The sequence below is a fragment of the Spermophilus citellus genome (genome assembly GCF_964194105.1).
Source record: "Spermophilus citellus genome assembly, chromosome: 13".
NCBI classification, from domain to species: Eukaryota; Metazoa; Chordata; class Mammalia; order Rodentia; family Sciuridae; genus Spermophilus; species Spermophilus citellus.
Genome location: NC_138193.1, coordinates 15,478,513 through 15,497,269, shown reverse-complemented (window position 1 = coordinate 15,497,269; position 18,757 = coordinate 15,478,513). Strand labels below are relative to the sequence as shown.

The following is an 18,757-nucleotide window of genomic DNA, read 5'->3' as shown; positions in this document are numbered from 1 at the left end:
GGCCTCGATTTCCCCTGGTCATTTTCCAAGCAACCTAGGTCATTGCATGGATGTATTGGGGGGCGCAGCCAGAAATCCTTGGATGGAAAACCCAACCTTTGATTCTCTCTTCCTACCCCAGGCTGAGGTTGTACTGTCTCTCTTCCCTTCAACCTGATTTCCATCCTTGAAAACTGGGCCCAGTAGTGGCAACTCTACCTCTCCTTCTTGAAGGGGTTGGTGTGACAATGTTCGTGTCAGAAGCACTTTAGAGCTAGACTGGGGAAATCAACCCAAGCCCCAGGCTGACCTCAATTCTGTCTAATCAACTCAAAGTCGGTGATGTAGGTTTTTCCCAGTTCCTGGGTCATAAAGAGTGGACAGTCTCCTTTGGAGCAGGCGGCAATGAACCAGCCAGGGAAGGCCACAGACTCGAAGGACGAGGTCCTGCCGGTCTCACTGTGGTAGAAGAGAAAGGGCTTCACAGGCTCACGGAAGGCATGCAGATCTATTATGCTTCTTTCCTGAAGAGTAAGAAGAGGGCCCCGGGAGAAATGTCACCTCTGGAACTGTCCCATGTTCCTTGCAGATAGGTATTTCTATAATTGCATTGTCCAACTATGTTTGCATCCCCAGTCTCTAACGCAGGCCTGGAGAGCTTGGTTTCACACCAGGGAATGAGGATCATGCAGATCCCGGGGACTGGCCTGGCCATCACTGTTTCTGAGCTCTTCCCAGAAGCCAGGGGACAAAATCATCCCTAACTTTACAACCACTGTTTCATATCTTATCATTGAATTGAGTGTCTGGTACTTTTTTAAAATAATGGGAAAAATCACAATTATTGAAATATTTGTTTTAGAGACCTATCTTTGTTTACTTAAAATGGCAAACAATTTCAAAAAAATTTTTTAATCAAGTCATGCCCTTTGTGATAGGTTGGCTAAAAATGTCCTTGGTGATTTTACTCAGTGAAAGAGAGAGAGAGAGAGAATGTGTGTGTGTGTGTGTGTGTGTGTGTGTGTGTGTGTGTGTGTTGGAGTCAGGAACCACTTTAAGAGCCTTTCTCCTTGTCAAAATCCTTTTCCAAAAATTCTTTTTAGACACATGCAATACCAGGATATACCCTGACGTCATCACAAAAGCATGGAATGCAACCAGCTCCAGGCTCAGCCCTCCCCCTGCTAAATCACTTTTGTAGAATGAGTGATTTTAGCGAATGGATTCAAAACACCACTACCATTTATTTCTTATCCTTTCACAATACACGCAATACCTTTGGCAACCCCAAAAGAACCAAAAATAAACATGCATAAGAATAGTGAACTGTCTTCTGAAAGATTCTAAAATCACAGGCTCCTGCAAATGAGCACCTTGAAAGATAGGTGGGCATCTTCTCCCTGTCGGGCAACGGTAGACCCTTGCTTGCTGGCCTTACCTCAAGCTGCAACACTGGTTGCTCCCCATCCTTTTTACAAAACAGGCAGCAATTGGGCTCCAACAGTCCTAGGTACATGGGTTTCCCTCTGTCCTTCTCAAGGGTCTCCAGGTGTCTGCATGGCATCAAGGTGACGGTGACTGGGAACAATGCAAAAAGTGTGAATCCATCGCCCCTTCCATAGATGGCCTCTCTGTGCAGAGGCTGAAAGCAGCAGAGGCTGCAATCGCCTGACCAGCTCTTACAGAGTGGCCACCCTGTTCCTCGCCACCCCCTTGTCCCTGAGGAATTCCTTCCCTTATAAAAGTCAGCCTCTGGTGGATTCAAAATTGAACCTTCTGGTAGATCCCACTCTTTGGTCTAACTCTTTGCAGTTTCACAGAGAAGGTCTTCCACCCTCTCCCTTCAGCCTGCCTGGACTCGTTCCTGTAGTCCCAGACAACCCCAGGACCACCCTCTGTCCATCATTGCCCACAGGGGGCCTTCTCTCTGGAGACCCAGAAACCATACCAACACTGAAATGCAAGGCTGTCCACAGCAGCACTGGCCAAAGGGGCTGCCTGCACCAGGCCTTGGCTACTCACTTGAAACCATCCGTTCCTTCCTTGGGACTATCATGAGGGTCTGGTCCTGAAGAACCCACGCGCGGTGGTTGAGATCCTGAACATACCTCCTGGACGGTACTTTTGAGGCTAATGCTGAAGAGAAAGTCAAAATGCAAATGTGTGCAGCAGAGAGTTCAGGGTGCCCCCTTTCCAAGCCCTTGCCTTTCGGTGAAGATCTTTACCTTTGGCCATTATGGTGGTGTTGCTTCAGAACTGCTGAGCTCCAGAACTGTTTGTGTGCTGACTGAGTCAGTCCCAAGCTACAGTGTGACCCAGGGTTGGAGGGCTGCCCAACAGAGACCCCAGTCAAAATCTGTGCTCTCAGAAAGCACCAGGCTTCCTTAGCTTCCTGGATTCAGCAGAAGCAGTCACACCTACGACTCCTGCTCCACCTAACAGGACAGAAGCAAGAGGAAAGCAGAGGTCAGCAGATTTCCCAGGGGCTGGCTATCATTGTACCCTGCTTATGCAGGACCCTGTATCCCTGCCTTTGTGAGTTGTGGCTTCTGTTGCACTCGGGTGCTTCACCAGGGTCAGGTCTTTTATCCACCCAGGGAAGGAAGAAGGTTCTGCCTCATTAGAGCCAGAACTACATGGCAGGTTAGGTAATCACTAGTTCCTGGTGTCCTGGGATTTGCTTAGTATTTATACTAATAAATATCAATTGTAGCATAGTCATGACTTATCCAAGCCTTCTACAAAAGGAGGAGACTTTAAGACCAACAACCAGGAAATAGTGTCACAGAAACTGGCTTTGAGGAAAAGAACATGATGGGACTGTCCCAGGGCAGATCACTATCCTCTTGTGATGTCAAATGACATGCAGCCACGTTATTCCTGACAGCAGGATCCACCAGCAGGTGCAAGGTTGCAAGGTTGCATAGGTCTCCTAAGACCTCTACAGCTGCTAGCCAGCCCTAGACCACGGTCACTTCATCTTCTGACGATCTCAGACCAGGCAAATGCCGACCTCAGTGGGCCCTCTTCCAGCTTCTCAAAGCTACCATGCATGCCGCTTCTCCACCAAAGGAGCCTCACCCTCAGCAAGGCCAGCTCCTGGGGCTTGTCCCCCTCAGTGGACTCCTGGTCACTATGTTGTTACAGGGGAAGGGAGCCAGGCTGCCAGGTGCCCCAGTGCTCTGAGCCTGCAATGCCTGACATCAGGTCTTCCCCAATGAGAAGCTGAGACAATGCTGTTGATGTCTCCCAACCTTTCTGGTGGGTCCCAGCACCAGTCTACTGGTGCATGGACAACTTCTGACAATAGGTGAAGGGACTAGTGGATAAATATCCCAGCCTCTCCGTCCTCTGGTTGGACAATATGAGAGCTCCTCAGACAGCCCATGGGGATCCCAGGACCAGTTACCCATGATGGTAACTATTAGCATTCCCTTTATTGACATTCCCGAGATCATCTCCCAAATGAGATCCCCACACCCAGAGTCTGCCTTGGGAGCAACCCAAACTAACATAGTATTCAGGGTGCAAAAGAAAGAGGCTTGTATTAGAAAGACATGTTCAGAATTAGGATTTGCAGCCTTCACAATTGTGCACATCCTCAAGACTCAAAATGTGATCTGTGGGTGAAGCATTGGCATCATCTGGAAGCATGTCAGAAATGCAAAATCTCAGGCCCCAACCCAGACCTAAGAAATCGTGATCTGAAACAAAGGAGCATCAAAACTGCTGTATGTTCTGCACACACTCATGCTCAGTAATGTAGTCACACCAGCACAAGAAAGAGGTCAAGGCTCAGGGTGTGCCTGAACTGGGACAGTGACAGCTCACAAGATCTGGACCCGCCTTTGCCTTTCTCCAGGGTTCTGGGAACTGTGGAGTGGGCTGTCCCAGCACAGAACAAAGGGGAAAGATTCAAAGAAGCTATCACTGGAAAGCTGTGGCTGTAGACACACCCTCACAGGGATTTTCACCTCAGGACTCACAAGTTCATTGAGTCAGGAACTCAAATTTTATTTGGTTTAATGTGATCCAAACTTATTCCATCAAAAGCCAAAAGAAAGCCTCTTTAGAGGAAGGCAGAAACACTCAGATTTTAAAGGGCACCAGTCACAAGTAGTTGAAGATTACCAGGCATACAAGCAAACAAGATCATAAGAAAGAGAACCAAAGAGGGAGAAAGGAAAAGAAACAAACAAAAGGAAACAACAGATGCATACCCACACAATCTTCAGAGTTTGTAATGATTATGCACTGAGCTTAAAACTACTACCCTAACCACGTTTAAGAAACAAATGGCAAACATACAGGTTTTTTTCTGAATAGAAAAACTTGCAAAGTGACAGACTGAAAAAGCCAAGGAGCATTTCTATAAATACAAAAAATCAATAAAGTAAATAACTGTATTCAGCAGCACACAGAAGAGAGTTAGTAAATTGGAAAGTAAATGAGAAGAAACACATATTGCATCCCAGACAGAGGAATGCAGGAAAATGTAAAAGAATGTGGAGAGGATTTGGAGAACTAAGTAAGAAGGTTTGGAACATTGATTCGAGTCATAGGAGAAAAGACAAATGGGACAGAATCACTATTTGAAAAGAGAATGGCTGACACATCCTAAAACCCAAGCTACAAGATGCCAAGCTACAAGTTCAAGAAACACTAAAAAAAAAATCCCAAGTACAATAATAAAAAGAAATGTGCATATAAACTCATCAGAATAAAATTTCTATAGGACCAAAGACAAAACTTAAATAGTAGAAGTGGCAAAAAGTAAAAAGATCTTTCCTTCAAGGAAGCAGAAGACTGGTAGCTAACTTCTCCACTATAATAGTGGAAACCAGGAGACGACAGATAATACCTTATAATGCTGCATTCCATACTCTGCAAAATTTCTTTCCAGATTAAAGGTAAGTCAAGTTGTTCTCAGAAACTCAAAATTCATCATGAGCAGAGGATGACTTAAGGAAATAACTATGAATATGTTTCCAGCAAAGAATTCTCTATAGCAGAAAAGTGTACATTTTTTGAGAAATAGTTCTTGATCGACTTCTGGGCCCTGGTGGTGACAGAACACGTGCATAATAAGGAACCAAGAAATTATTGGAATTGTCCATTATGATGAGTCCTTTCAAACCATCAACTTACAAAGTAAGAAGGAAGCCTCCAGAACTGAGCCTTGCAGGGAGGGCATGTATGTGAAGCATTAGCAATTAGCCCAGATGCCCACCTCACCCACCACGTTGCACCAGTGTCCTTCCTCAGCTTCAACCTATGGTCACATTGTGCCACACTTCCAGCTGAAAGAGGTGAGAAAGCCCAAACCTGGTCTAAATGCAGGTCACTTCAATGTGGGGATGTCAGCCAGAAGTTAATAGCATCTGCATCACAGCCACACAGGCTAGTTGGGGTGGCCTTGAAAGACCATGAAATGGAAATATCTTTAATGGGCAAATCTACAAGTAGTGCCACTGGTCATTCACTTGGTATGGAAATAAAGTGGCCCAAGGGGGAAATGCATACAGGTTCCCAGACAGTGCCAGCTTGTCAGGAGCCTGAAAGACAAGATGGCATAGAGCACGTGGATGGACATAAGGGAGTGAGCACACAGTGCGAACCCATATCCTATGCTAACTCTCGCAGGAAAGCTCAAGCTGACAAGATGACTGCTGGTTGATGTCAGCCAAACATCAGGCCCTCCTGGTGGGGCACTGGAAGGCCACTGAAGGCACAGCTGAAGTGGTCTTCAGCTGTCCCGGAACTGGTAGCATGAGCGATGGTGGTGGGGGTGGGGCTGCTCGTGGGTCTAATGGAATACACGCCCACTCACCAAGGATGACTCACCTGCTGGCAGCAGAGGCCAGTGCTGGCCCCCAATATGGCAGCAGTCCTCCAGGAGGCCAGCTAACCCTGTGGAAGCAGCTGGCTCTACCAAGCCACTTCCTTCTAAGAAGGAGAGCAACTTATGCTCACAGAAATGGATTCATATTCTGGGTGTGGGCTGACATTTCCTGCCTCCTGAGACTCGCCACTGTCTCAATTCATGGACCATGAATCCCATATAACTTCCAACCAGGGGGCTCCCAAACAACACAGCATGTGTCCAAGGAACTCACCCTCCAGGGAAGGAAGAGCCGTGTGGCTGTTGACTCCAGTCTGTGGAATGCCAGAGAATCTATAATAACTGGCTTTCCAGAAAGCAAACCAAAACAAAGCCCCGATGTGTGGTGATTGGCAATTTCCACAGTGTGAATACTTCCAGCATGGGTGATTTCAAACTACCAACAGACTCGACCAAAATCCTAAAAATGTAGCCATTGGCTACCTCAGGCCTGCATGAGCCTGCTCTACTACTTGCCTGGGCCCACTGGTCAGTCCCGAAGCATCCAACTTGACAGCCCATTGGATGGGCTCCTGAGGTACGCCCGAGGTCCAGGTAGGTGCCAGTGCCCTGGGAGGCTGGAATGCCATCCTGCAGGATGCCAAATGAGGAGGCAGCAGAGCTGCTTTCACATTGAGGGCACGGTGGATGTGGTGCCACCATTGTGAAAACCATGTCACCTCTTGGTGTCCCACTCCCTTTACGTAACCTGAATGGACATGTGTAGCAACTCTCAGCAGATGGATATGATACCAAATAGCTATGATCCTCAAGAACTAAGGTTTTGACTGCATTACCAGGAAAGTCACTAAAGCCTGCCACCTGACAGCTGAGGATGGGGGGAGGGGATTTAGAAGGGAGAGGATGGGAGCAAGCCCTGGGCTCAGCTGGAGAAATGGGTGCAGCCACTCGGGAGGCAGGAGGATCACAAGTTCAAGACCAGCGTCAGGAACTTAGTAAGACCCTGTTTCAAAATCAAATGTTAATCAAGGGCTGGAGATGTAGCTCACGGCAGAGTGCCCTGGGTTCAATCCCTGGTTCTGGAGAGGAGGTGGGGGCTTCCCAGTACTGGAGAGGAGGTGGGGGCTGCTATGAGGAGAAGAGCGGGAAGACAGCCTCCACTGCACAGTCTTGGCCGCCACAGGCTCCCACCGAGGCTCCTCTCCCGCTTGCTGCTCCCAGCCAGGGGCTGAGGGAGGGCACCTGGGGGTCCAGTGCCAGGAATTCCTGCCAACGGGAATGCCTCTGTAGCCAGATGTGGCTGGGGGCTCCGTTGCCCACTGGGGACGTCCTGGGGGCTGTCACAGCTGCTGCAGTCCAGGGCTCTTCCTCCCACCCTCCTTCCTTCTCACTCCTCTGTCACTGGTGCCAGTGCACCCTCCCTTCCTGCCCTGTCCCTCCCTGGTCCTTCCTGGACACTCCTCTTGGCATCTTCTCTGAAAAGCTCCCAAACTGACAGGACACGTCACCTGAATGAATCCCAGGAGCGTGAAGAAGAGGTGAATGAATGCATATATACTGTGATTTCATTTAAAGTGCTCACACATGCAGACTGAACAACACTCATTTTCGGGACACATACTCATGTGATAAGACTATCACAGAAGGTAGGACCACAACTAACTGCAAGGGAATGGCTCATCCAACTCAGTTTGGCAGTTCCTCGGCAGGGAGTTAGAAGAATGTGTAGGAGGGGAGACAGGCAGACAGGGCTCCCCAAGGTCCTGGGTCTGCTTCTTGGTCTGGGGGATGATTCGTGTTAGCTCCTTTTATCCAGACCCCAGGTATACTGTTATAAATATTTCTTCATACCTCCTCAATGTTTTAAACCACAGAAACAACACAGGTCCTAAAGAAACTTAAACTTACGGAATTTTCTTAAAAATAATAAAAATTACATAATAGCTATTGCATATGGAGTGTTTATTATAACCTCATTCCTTCATTCAAGTCTTGCAACTTTTTGAAAAGCTGCATGCAATTGTGAATTGTGCTGCTATAAACATTGATGTGGCTGTGTCCCTGTAGTATGCTGTTTTTAAGTCTTTTGGGTATAGACCAAGGAGAGGGATAGCTGGGTCAAATGGTGGTTCCATTCCCAATTTTTCAAGAAATCTCCATACTGCTTTCCAGATTAGCTGCACCAATTTGCAGTCCTACCAGCAATGTATGAATGTACCTTTTCCCCCACATCCTCGCCAACACTTATTATTGTCTGTCTTTATAACAGTTGACATTCTGACTGGAGTGAGATGATATCTTAGAGTAGTTTTGATTTGCATTTTTCTAATTGCTAGTGATGATGAACATTTTTTCATATATTTGTTGATTGATTGTATATTATCTTCTGAGAAGTTTCTGTTCAGGTCCTTGGCCCATTTATTGATTTTGTTATTTTTATTTTTGGTGTTTAGCTTTTTGAGTTATTTATATATCCTAGTGATTAGTGCTCTATCTGATTGATGTGTGAGGGGTAAAGATTTGCTCCCAAGATGTAGGCTCTCTATTCACCTCACAGTTTGTTTCTTTTGCTAAGAAACTTTTTAGTCTGAGTCCATTCCATTTATTGATTCTTGATTTTAATTCTTGTCCCACAAGAGTCTTATTAAGGAAGTTGGGGCCTAATCCCACATGATGAAGATTAGGGCCTACTTTTTTTTCTATTAGATGCGGAGTCTCTTATTTAATTCCTAGGTCCTTGATCCATTTTGAATTGAGTTTTGTGCATGGTGAGAGATAGGGATTTAATTTCATTTTGTTGCATATGGATTTCCAGTTTTCCCAGCACCATTTGTTGAAGATCTATCTTTTCTCCAATGCATGTTTTTGGCACCTTTGTCTAGTATGAGATAATTGTAATTTTTTGGGTTAGTCTCTGTATCCTCTATTCTGTACCATTGGCCTACCAGCCTGTTTTGGTGCTAATATCATGCTGTTCTTATTACTATTGCTCTGTAGTATAGTTTGAGGTCTGGTATAGTGATGCTACCTGCTTCACCCTTCCTGCTAAAGATTGCTTTAGCTATTCTGGGTCTCTTATTTTTCCAGGTGAATTTCATGACTGCTTTTTCTATTTCTATGAGGAATGTCATTGGGATTTTGATTGAAATTGCATTAAATATGATAGTGCTTTTGTTAGTACAGTCATTTTGATAATGTTAATTCTGCCTATCCAAGAGCAAGGTAGAATTTTCCATCTTCTAAGGTCTTCTCTGATTTCTTTCTTTAGGGTTCTGTAATTTTCATCATACAGATCTTTCACCACTTTCGTTAAGTTGATTCCCAAGGTTGTTTTGTTTTTTTGTTTTTTTGTTTTTTGAGGCTATTGTAGATAGGGTAATTTTCCTCATTTCCCTTTCTGAGGATTTGTCACTGATATGCAGAATTGCATTTGATTTATGGGCGTTGATTTTTTAAATATTTTTAGTTGTTGATGGACCTTTATTCTATTTATTTTTATGTGGTACTGAGAATCAAACCCAGTGCCTCGGGCATGCTAGGCACGTGCACTACCACTGAACCACAACCCCAGCCTCCAGGTGTTGATTTTATATTCTGCTACTTTGCTGAATTCATTTAACAGTTCCAAAAGTTTTCTGGTGGAACTTTTAGGGTCTTCTAGGTATAGAATAACCTTACAGAGTTTATATTATTATTGCAATGGTTGGGCCACATGGTAGGCTGGGACTCTACTTCCTCTTCTGCATGATCTAATGTTTCTCTGGAATGAAGAACCATCTAGTCTTTGTTGTTCTTAATTTGCACTTGCTTTTCTACAGAATTCATCATCCCCCACATCCCCCACCCCCGTCAAATTCTTCCTAACACACGGGGCCTGCCGCCAGCCTAGCCACTTGCCCTGGACCCTCCAACAGCACCGCACTGCCTGGCTGCCTGGGGGTGTCCCGGTGCCCTCAGGATGCAGGCCCCCAGCGTCTCCATGGAGGGAGTCCCGGCTGCAGGAGTCCACATTATTTCTCTTTTGCTTTTCTTAGCTTAAACTTCATAAATGGGCAGAGCTCATTCTCCAGCAGCTTCTCGAGTAAAGTGTATGAAAACAAATCGTGAAAACAGGTTTACTCCACTCATACTTAATCGACAGAATTGTTTGCTAGAAATTATTTATTTCCCTTCACCAACTGGGAAGCATTGCTCCTATGACTTGGGGCTTTCTGTGCTGCTATCGAGGAAAGCTGAGCCACGTGGTTTCTAGTTGGCTTGGATGTGACCAGGGTCATCTCAGTGGCAGCTTTTAGAATCTTCTGCCTCCTCCCTTCACAACACAACCACATCCGATTTTTATCATCAAAGATGAATGCTGCCCATTCTTGAACTTTTTAGAAGTAAATATATAGTAGATATCCTTTGCGTCTGGCATCTTCAATATTTTTTACATTCATCTGGTTGAATCTCTATGAGTAATCAATTTCCTTTTGTTGTTAAGCAACATTGAATACACACTACTGATTTATCCATTCACTGTTCATGGAAGCTTGGGTTCTTTCTAGCTTTGGAATGTTATGAAATTTTACTTGATGGCTTTTTCATTTGAGTCATTTTGTTCAATTCACTTTTCAATCACTCAAGAGGGGAAGAAATCCTTAGAGAAGTAAATACCAACAAAATGAGCAAGACGTATATGTAAGTATCTCTTTATTTCTGTTGAAGCACACAGATGATCCCAAGCATGATTAATCGAAGTCTTTTTGCCCATGAAATTCCACTGGGATAACCCAGGAAAGTATTTCCCAAGTTTGGTCCATCAGTCAGTATTCCCTAGTGGTCCTGGGGAAAATGTTAATTCTGAGGCCCACCTTGAAGTTGATAAATGCCAGTTTCTAGAAGAGGGTTTTTATGAGGTGTGTGGGTCCCTGGGGTTTTAGTGCACCACCCAGGGGAGTCAGATGCTATGTTGCATTTAGAAATACAGTGTGCAATTAGTACATTCCACTGATTACATCATTCCATCAGGGTGTCTGGGAGGCCAGAGATTCCATTTGATGGATCATCTGCTGAAAATTTGCAAATTAAGGGCAACCCAATGGAGGGAGTGAGGAGGCTCAGACTTGGCTCTGTTGCCCTGCTGGGGTCACTGTTGCTGATTTCTCACGATTCACAACCCCCGCCCCAATTCCAGCACACAGCACTCTAAAGACCCAGCCTTGAGCATGCCATTCCTCCAGTTCCATGAAATGCAGTGCCCCTCAGCAAACCCATGCACTCTGTGTACCTCCCTTCTCTCGCCCAACAAACGAAAAGGCTGAAGGAGAGGAAGAGATTCATAAAAATTATCCAAATCCTGAAAAAGAAGGCCTGACCTCCCAGGCGCCTCTGAGGGCGTCTCAACACCTGTGAGTGCGGCTACACCAGTCTTGCCACTTGGGATTTATTTCTTTGTAGAAAACAGATAAAGAACTTGCAATTTTTGTAGAGATGCAAATGCCATCCATCGGGTAGGAAAGAGAGTGTCAAAAACTGCTAATTCTTGAAATGGAAGAAAAACGGCAGAAAAAGTGGCCAAATCGAAGCTGCCGGGTGCGTGCAGGACGGGGCTGAGGATGGGGTGGAGGACGGACGGGTCCTTTAACCACAGATGTGTGTTGTTTGGGTAAGAATCTTAAAACCTTTAAAAGAGCCTAAGCACCAAACATTCATGTTTATTGACATGAATTATTGACTGTAGTCACTGTGTTCAGTGGGGGACAGTGTCTTCTGCCCCATACCCTGTTGTTCCTGAGGCACCAGGCAGTGTCTTTGGGTCCAACTTCATGAAATGACCATTAAAAAATAAAAAAAATAAAAAGCCGCCCTTGTGCTTCAGCACGATGTGACAGTTCTAATCACCGGAGCACTGTTCATTCCTCCCAGAGTCCAAAAACCCTTCTCCTGGTGTGTTCATCCTTCTGTAAGGTTCCCCATTGCTAAAGGTCCAAAGAATCCCGTTTTTCAGTGAAAGTTAGCCTGGCTCTCCTGCTGCTCAATGCAAGAACGTCTGCTATAGCAAGTGGGTGAAAATCAGGCGTGGAGCAGGCCAATCACCTGAAAATGAGGGTGTCACTCCTCGCAGGGCCTCCCATGGTCTCACACACCGTGACACCACGCACCACTTCTCAGGTGACACGCTGGGTAGCTTCTGCTAGAGAGGAGCCTTCAGCCCCAGCTGCCTGCTCTGAGTCACAGCCTGCTCTTCAGTGGCCACGAGGTCAGCGCTTCTTCCTCCATAAAATGAGCTGATGACAGCAGCTTGCTCACCTCTGGCGCTGGCATGAAGCAGCCCTGAGGTGACACAAAGTCCTGCTGGGAGCTCAAAAAATGAAAGACAAAGGCCTCTGAGCAAGCGGCCACCTCCAGGCTGAGTTCAAGCCTTTAAATTCAAATAGAAGTTAGTGTTGTTGGTTGTCCCCAGGTCAGAAGTGAGGAAGATGGGCTGGCCAACCTGGGAGGAGGCGATGAGCCAGCCTGGGAAGGCCACGGACTCGAAGGTGGAGGTATTCCCATCCCGGGAGTGGTAAAAAAGGAAGGGTCTCACGGGCCCCACCTGGTTGTACAGATCCAAGATATTCTGCTCCTGAAAGGTGGGGCAGAACAGCCAAGAGGAGAAAAGGAAGTTGCTTGAAATGTTCCAAGTAACCAATAAACATTTCAAAGTTCAAGAAAGCCTTCCCCACCTGTGAGCAGGACTGGAAAGGTAAGTTTCCAAGAGCAGCAGAGTCTCCAGGTGGAATCTCACCTTCCCAACCCCACCCTCAAGTCCAGAGCAAGGAAACAAGGGTCAGGTCCGCGAACCGGTGGCCGCCCTTGGATGATGAGTTGGAGCTCTTCTTGCACAAGAGACTGAGGGGCAAAGATGCAAATTTGCAAAGTTGGCTAATGACCTCATTTACCAAAGCCCAGTGGTGAGAGCAGCACCTAAAAAAGCAACTGTCCCAGCAAAGGACAGCCAGGCTGCGGGATTGTGTCTCATGTCAATAGCTGAGCACAGGAGAAAGGTCACACACAAAAGATATGGGGTCGAATAAATCAGAGAACTTGCACCCGAAGGAGACACAGCCATCAGAAAACGCCTTCTCTATTGTATTTAGAAATCATGTCGTATGTGTGTACGTTTCTATGGGCATTTATTGAATATTTAGGTAAAATAAGCTTTTTAATTAAATTATGCATGTGTAAGATCTCAAGAGAGACCCAGGAATAGATCAGAATTCCAGCATCTTCCACCCTGAGTAGGGAGTTCTCAATGGGATTCCTTTACTCTGGTAATGACTTCCCATCATTCAGCCAACTCTCTGGGTGGCCAAATACCTAGGAGTCAACCTTGATATCTCCTTTGACCTCCCTCCCAACATCTATACCACAGCCTGTGGACTCTACTTCCAAACACCCCGAAAATGAGCTGCTTCTGGTGCCCCCCACCCCTGCCCACACTGCCGACCAGGACACCGCCACCTCTGGCCAGAATGATTACGGTGACCTCCTAACTGTTCTCCTAGAATCTACTCCATTCCCTCTCAGCCATTCTCCACAAAGCAGCTGAGCAAGCTTTAAACTGAAATAAGGACAATAAATAAACTCATGTGTCTTTTGACTTAAACTTCTTGCATGATGTTTTGTTGTACTTACCATGAAATCCACAGGAAGCCTGTCTAAACTACCCGGCCCTCGCCTGCCTCACTACCCTACCTCTGACCTCTCCGCCAATGCGGATCTGTTCCAGCTACACCTGCCTTCTGCCTTTCACTCAGGGACGCCGAGGTGTGCCCGCCCAGGGTCCTGTTGTACCCTGCCTGGACCCTCTGCCCCCACACCTGCCCGGCGGGCTACTCCCTGGGACTCAGGTGTCAGCTCCGAGGCCTGCTCCTAGGGAGAGCTCACTGAACATCCTCGCCAGAGTAACTCGAATCCCACCCTCTCCCACGGTCAGCTCGTTCCTGGGTCTCTTTCCTCATTAACATATCACCAGCTAAACTTAGCCGAGGGACCCCTCGAGAATCACCAGGCCTGTGTATCACTGGTCCTCAATATGTGGCAATGCCCGGCATCCTGCTCAGCAGGGATCTGCTACTTTACAAATGGAAGACACCTTCTCATTTTAGACCATACCTCCTCCTCCCCCCCATCAGCTCCCTGCTCACTGAGATGACGGAATTCATCACCCCATAGCCAGGGCTCAGGGCATCCGCACATCACCCGCAGCCCGGGTTCAGGACGTCCACCTCTCCGCCTGCTTAGGACCGGGCAACAGCCCCTCCAGGGTGCCAGCTCAGGTGCCCCTCCAGCAGCTGCCTGCTCCCTGTGCCCCGCCAGCCTCGCTCAGTCTGTGCCCCGGTTCTCATCAGCACCCCTACTTTCATTACTATCATCTTTAAAAGTACAGCACGTGTCACCAGTTGACAGGGACATCAGAGGAAAGCATCCTCGGGTGACTTCCTCATTGTGTCACACTGTGGAATGTGCTTCCCAAGGATGGGTAGACAGGAGGTCCAAGAGGAGAAAGAGGACACTTGGGAAATACAGAGAACATTGGAGATTGAAGAGGGATCCTCAAGGAGAAGGGGTGGAGACACTACAGGAAGTGCTGTCGCACACGTAAAACTCAGGAGCTAGGAATCAATACGCTCAAGAGAATGGGAACTTCTGTTTTGATTCTAAAATTAGAACCTTTTACACAGTAAAATTCTCATGAAGAAACATTGGCTGTTTAAACTGTCATTTCTGTCCGCCCCTCACCTTCAGCCACAGCCTGGGCCATCGGTCCACCTCCTCACAAAACAGACACATGTCTGGATCCTGGGTGCCCAAGTAGATGGGAACCCCTCGGCCCTGCTCGAGGGACTCAGGGTACTTGCATGGGAGGATAGTGACAGTGGCTGTAAAGACAAGCAGAGGACAGGCATCGGTTTCCATTTGAAGTTTGGGAAAATGAACGGTTCTTACAATTCTTCCCGACTGAGCAGCGTTGGGTGCTTCCCGTGGGGCTGGAAGACCCACCAGGAGCTAGGAACCAATACGCTTAGGAAATGGTGGTCGGCCACACCAGAGCCACCATTTGTCAACCACTGCACCCGTCCTTTGCCCGTCATTCACCACCCACTCATCCCATGTGGCAGTCCCTAACCTAGAAGCTGGAGCAAACGAGACTCAGATGGCCAACCCTGCCCTTGAGATTGGGACACCTGCACTTGAACATCTGGAGATGGCCATCTCCTACCCCAGGCCACTCCTCTGATTCTCAGAGAACTTTGTCCACTAGCAAGCTCTGTCTCAGGCGGTGCTGAAATTTGCCTTCCTGTGGATGTCCCCACTTAGTCCCTTTAAGACACTTGAGGCCACACAGTACAGTACTCCTCTTGCACAGGACAGATCAGCTACCTCAGATCCCTGAAGGTGGCTCTCCCAAGCCCTAGGGGCTCGGCACCTTGCTTTCTTTAGTCTAAAACAAACCTCTCTGGCTTTTCTTGCCAGACCGGTATGAAGTCCTGCCTCTTCCAGATGAGCCCACTGAAAGCCACACTTTGGACACATACTAATTGCACATATTTATGGGGTGCCATATGACGACTCCATACATGTGCACAGTATGCAGTAGTGATGTGATTGGGTGATGAGTATATCCCTCCTGGTACATTTATCATTTCTTTGTGGTGACAGCAGTCGAGCCCTCTCCTCTGGCTCTTTCAGAACACATGTCATTAAATACAGTCACCCTCCTGGGCTATGGGCCGTCTGTCCTCACACTTTGACAAAAGGCCATGGGGTGAGGGGCAGGTCAGCACAATGGACCACTCACCCGGAGTCACATTGCTGCTCCGTGGAACCATCACCAGAGTCTCTCCCTGCAGGATCCACACCTGCTGATCCCGATCAGACACCTCCCAAGTCTGAGGCCTAAGTGCTGCTGTTGGGAAGGGGGAAAATCAATGAAGGAACGTGAAAACAAAGGCTGCTTTCTTGACTCTAAAAGAAAGACCGCCCAGTCCGGACTTCCGTAAGGAGGACCAGGGGTTACACCCCAAAACAGGCCACACTCACGTGACTCACCTCCCAGCCTTGCCAGCAGAGCTGTGGGCTCTGGTGAGGAGAGCAGCCCCAGTACCTGGTGTCAAGACCTGGTCACTCTGGGCGGCTGCTGCTTGGTTGGCTGGGGCCAACCCAGCACTGATGAGCAGTGGTCCCCTGCCTCCAGAATCCCCTGGCCCCAGTGGCAGGAAGGGCCATGTGGTAAGGGCCACACACAGGGAGGGACAGAAATGTTGGGGTGTCTGGAGGATACAGAGGTGATTGCTAGTGGTCTGGGCCTCAAGCACCCCATCCCAACTCACCTGTCCCATAAACTTGTCTCTCGGGGTCCATCATGGTGGCGTTGTGTCAGCCAGGCCCTGTGGGGACAGTGACAGTGACCTCAGGAGACAACCACAGGACCTCCCCAGGACACTGGTACCTCAGACGCTCGTTCTCCACTGGGAGCTGACTGCCTGACCTGAGATGGCTCTGGTCAGATGGGCCACCTTCCGGGACAAGAGTTCACAGCCGCCTCAGGGAGGGGAGCTGGCAGCATCTCCCTCCACCCAGCGACCCGGCCAACAACCTTCCCTCCCTCCCGACATGACCCTTGACCTTGAACTCCCACAGGCCCTGATGCTGGTGTCTCCTCCTGGAGATCCTTCCAGCTCACTGGCTTCCATTTCTAGGGACAAGGGGAGCCCCATGCCAGGGCCATTCTGCTCACAAACTCCCCAAGGACAGGCAGTGAGCCCTGCCCAGGACAAGGCCCAGAGCCACCCTGGCACATCCCATCCCTTCACTAACCCCCAACACAGAGGCTCTGGAGTTAGAGACCTTCCAGCTGTGGGTGGCACCTGCGTGGAAGAGCCCTTACCAAAAGTCCAGGGCACCGGGCCATGGCTCACGGAGCTTCCCAGAGCAGTGACAGCCTCCTGCCAAGCCCGGGTCACCTGTTTGGATGAGCAGAGAGGGAGGCTCCGGTTCCTTTGGTGGGTGTGACAAATGTAAAGCATGAAAGAAATCCAGTTCCTCCTGCCAGAAGGTCAGAGAGGACCACTGAAGTCACACTCAGGACAGCAAGAGTGTGACTCGTCTGGGCTCCCCGAGAAACAGACGCTGTCCCCACGTGGCTGCCACCGGGAAGCAGAGACGGTGACAGACCCCAGGTTTCCAAAAAAAAGGGGAGCCTAAGGGACTTCCCTGGAGCTTAGCCCTCCTGCTGTGTTGATGTCAAGGGAGAAATGAGGCTGGGCAGGTAGAAAAATGGTCCCCAGGTGACCTCCTGAGCAGCACCGCACAGCCACTGCAGGCCTCTGCTGAGAAACTTGCAAGTTATTTTTAAATAGAGACACCCGTGGCCTGCAGTCCGTAGGAACTTGGGACACACGTGACCCGGAGTCCCTGGCCTCTCCAAAGAAGGAAAAGTGCCTGATCAATACCTTGACTGGACAGGAGGCTGCCTGAAGGCCTCGTGGACACCGAGTGCCTTATCCAGGATGGGGCAGGGGGCTGGCTTCCCCAAACCTATGGATCCACGTAAGCCCTAGACAGTAGCCATCCACTGGCAACCCTCCCGGGTCCCCTCCCAGCTACAGGAGCTTTACTTGGGTTTGTTTTAATACATTGTTAGACTTGGTTTTCACCTTCTGCTGCCTGTGAATCTCAGTCTTTGACTACACAAGACAAAGGGTCCACCCAACTCTGCTCCAAGTTACCTTGTCACCCTGTGGGCAAGACTGGATCTCCAGGCCCCAGCAAGAACAAGTCTTCATGTCCTGGCCCTGGGAGCCCAGCCCTCTACAGCCAGGCTAGTCCCTTAGGTCCCAGAAGAGCCTCCTTGCCCAGCCTGTCCCACTAGTCATCCCGCCTCTCCTCCCTGCCCATGGAGGAACACCACCTTTTCCTGATTAGGCCCGATCCTACCAGTTTGGTTGATCAATTACCATGGGAGAGCGTGATAATGAATTCAGACACACGCCTGTGTAAAGTCAGGCTTCAGCAGTGTCACTCTCTTGAGTCCCCTCCACCCAGCTGAACATTCCCGCCATTAAGCCTCAGTCAACATATCCCCTTTCTTGGGGCATTTGCCACAGGACAGCAGCTTAAAGATCCCATCATCTGGCTTCCAAATCCCCTTGGGTCTCTGTTTCATTGGGATCCAATCTGGAAGAGAGAACCTGCACTTAGAATTGCAGACGAATGTAACTGAGTTCAAGGAATCGCGTCATCATACGTTGGAGGGCTAAAGGTAAAAAGGGCATGTGTGGGATCCTGGATGTAAGGCCACAGGCCGGAGCAAAGGACCCAGGAGCCTAAGTGAGTGCTCTTGTAGGATCAGTACCTGGATCTCAGGGAGGAGGATCCTCTACCTCTGGTTCTCAGACCCCATGCAATCTGGTGGATGGCAGAGGGCGGGGGTCAACCAGGAGATGCTTGCAGGTCCCAAAGGAGGACACATTTTCATTGATTAAAAAGCCCATGGGCATAATTTGAACTTTTCGTGCCCAGGTGAAGATTGCAAAAGCCCATATAGTCTGGTGATATATATATATATATATATTCTCCTGAGTGAGCCTCAGCCTCTTATTTCATATGACCTTCTCCTTTCAATAGCTTCCTAGCCTTCAGGGAATATAGCTTTTCCCAGATTTCCCAGCCCTAGGCATCCATTCTGAGGTTCCTAGTTTAAACTTTAATGTGAAAGAGTATAAGAGAAATTAAAGGGAATAGGAATGAATGTTTCCGTTTTCTATTGCCACAACAAAATGTTTGAGGGTGAGTACTTTATAAAGAAAAAAAAATAATTTAGCTCACATTTTTGGAAGCTGAAAGTCCAAGATGGCCCCATTGACTCAGCCTGTGGTGAAGGCCTCAGGTGAATGGTGTCAACAGTGG

The 18,757-nt window shown here is 48.2% G+C and overlaps 1 protein-coding gene across 1 annotated transcript; it reads right to left on the bottom strand.

The window, feature by feature from the left end:
- Nucleotides 1-290: 290 nt before the first annotated feature.
- IL36G (interleukin 36 gamma) lies at nucleotides 291-16,213 on the bottom strand (the record flags this gene model as incomplete). Its single annotated transcript, XM_081264572.1, has 5 exons — nucleotides 291-503; nucleotides 12,297-12,428; nucleotides 14,588-14,727; nucleotides 15,648-15,755; nucleotides 16,180-16,213. The coding sequence occupies 5 exons, from the start codon at nucleotides 16,211-16,213 to the stop codon at nucleotides 291-293; spliced, it is 627 nt and encodes a 208-aa protein (XP_081120698.1).
- Nucleotides 16,214-18,757: the final 2,544 nt, after the last annotated feature.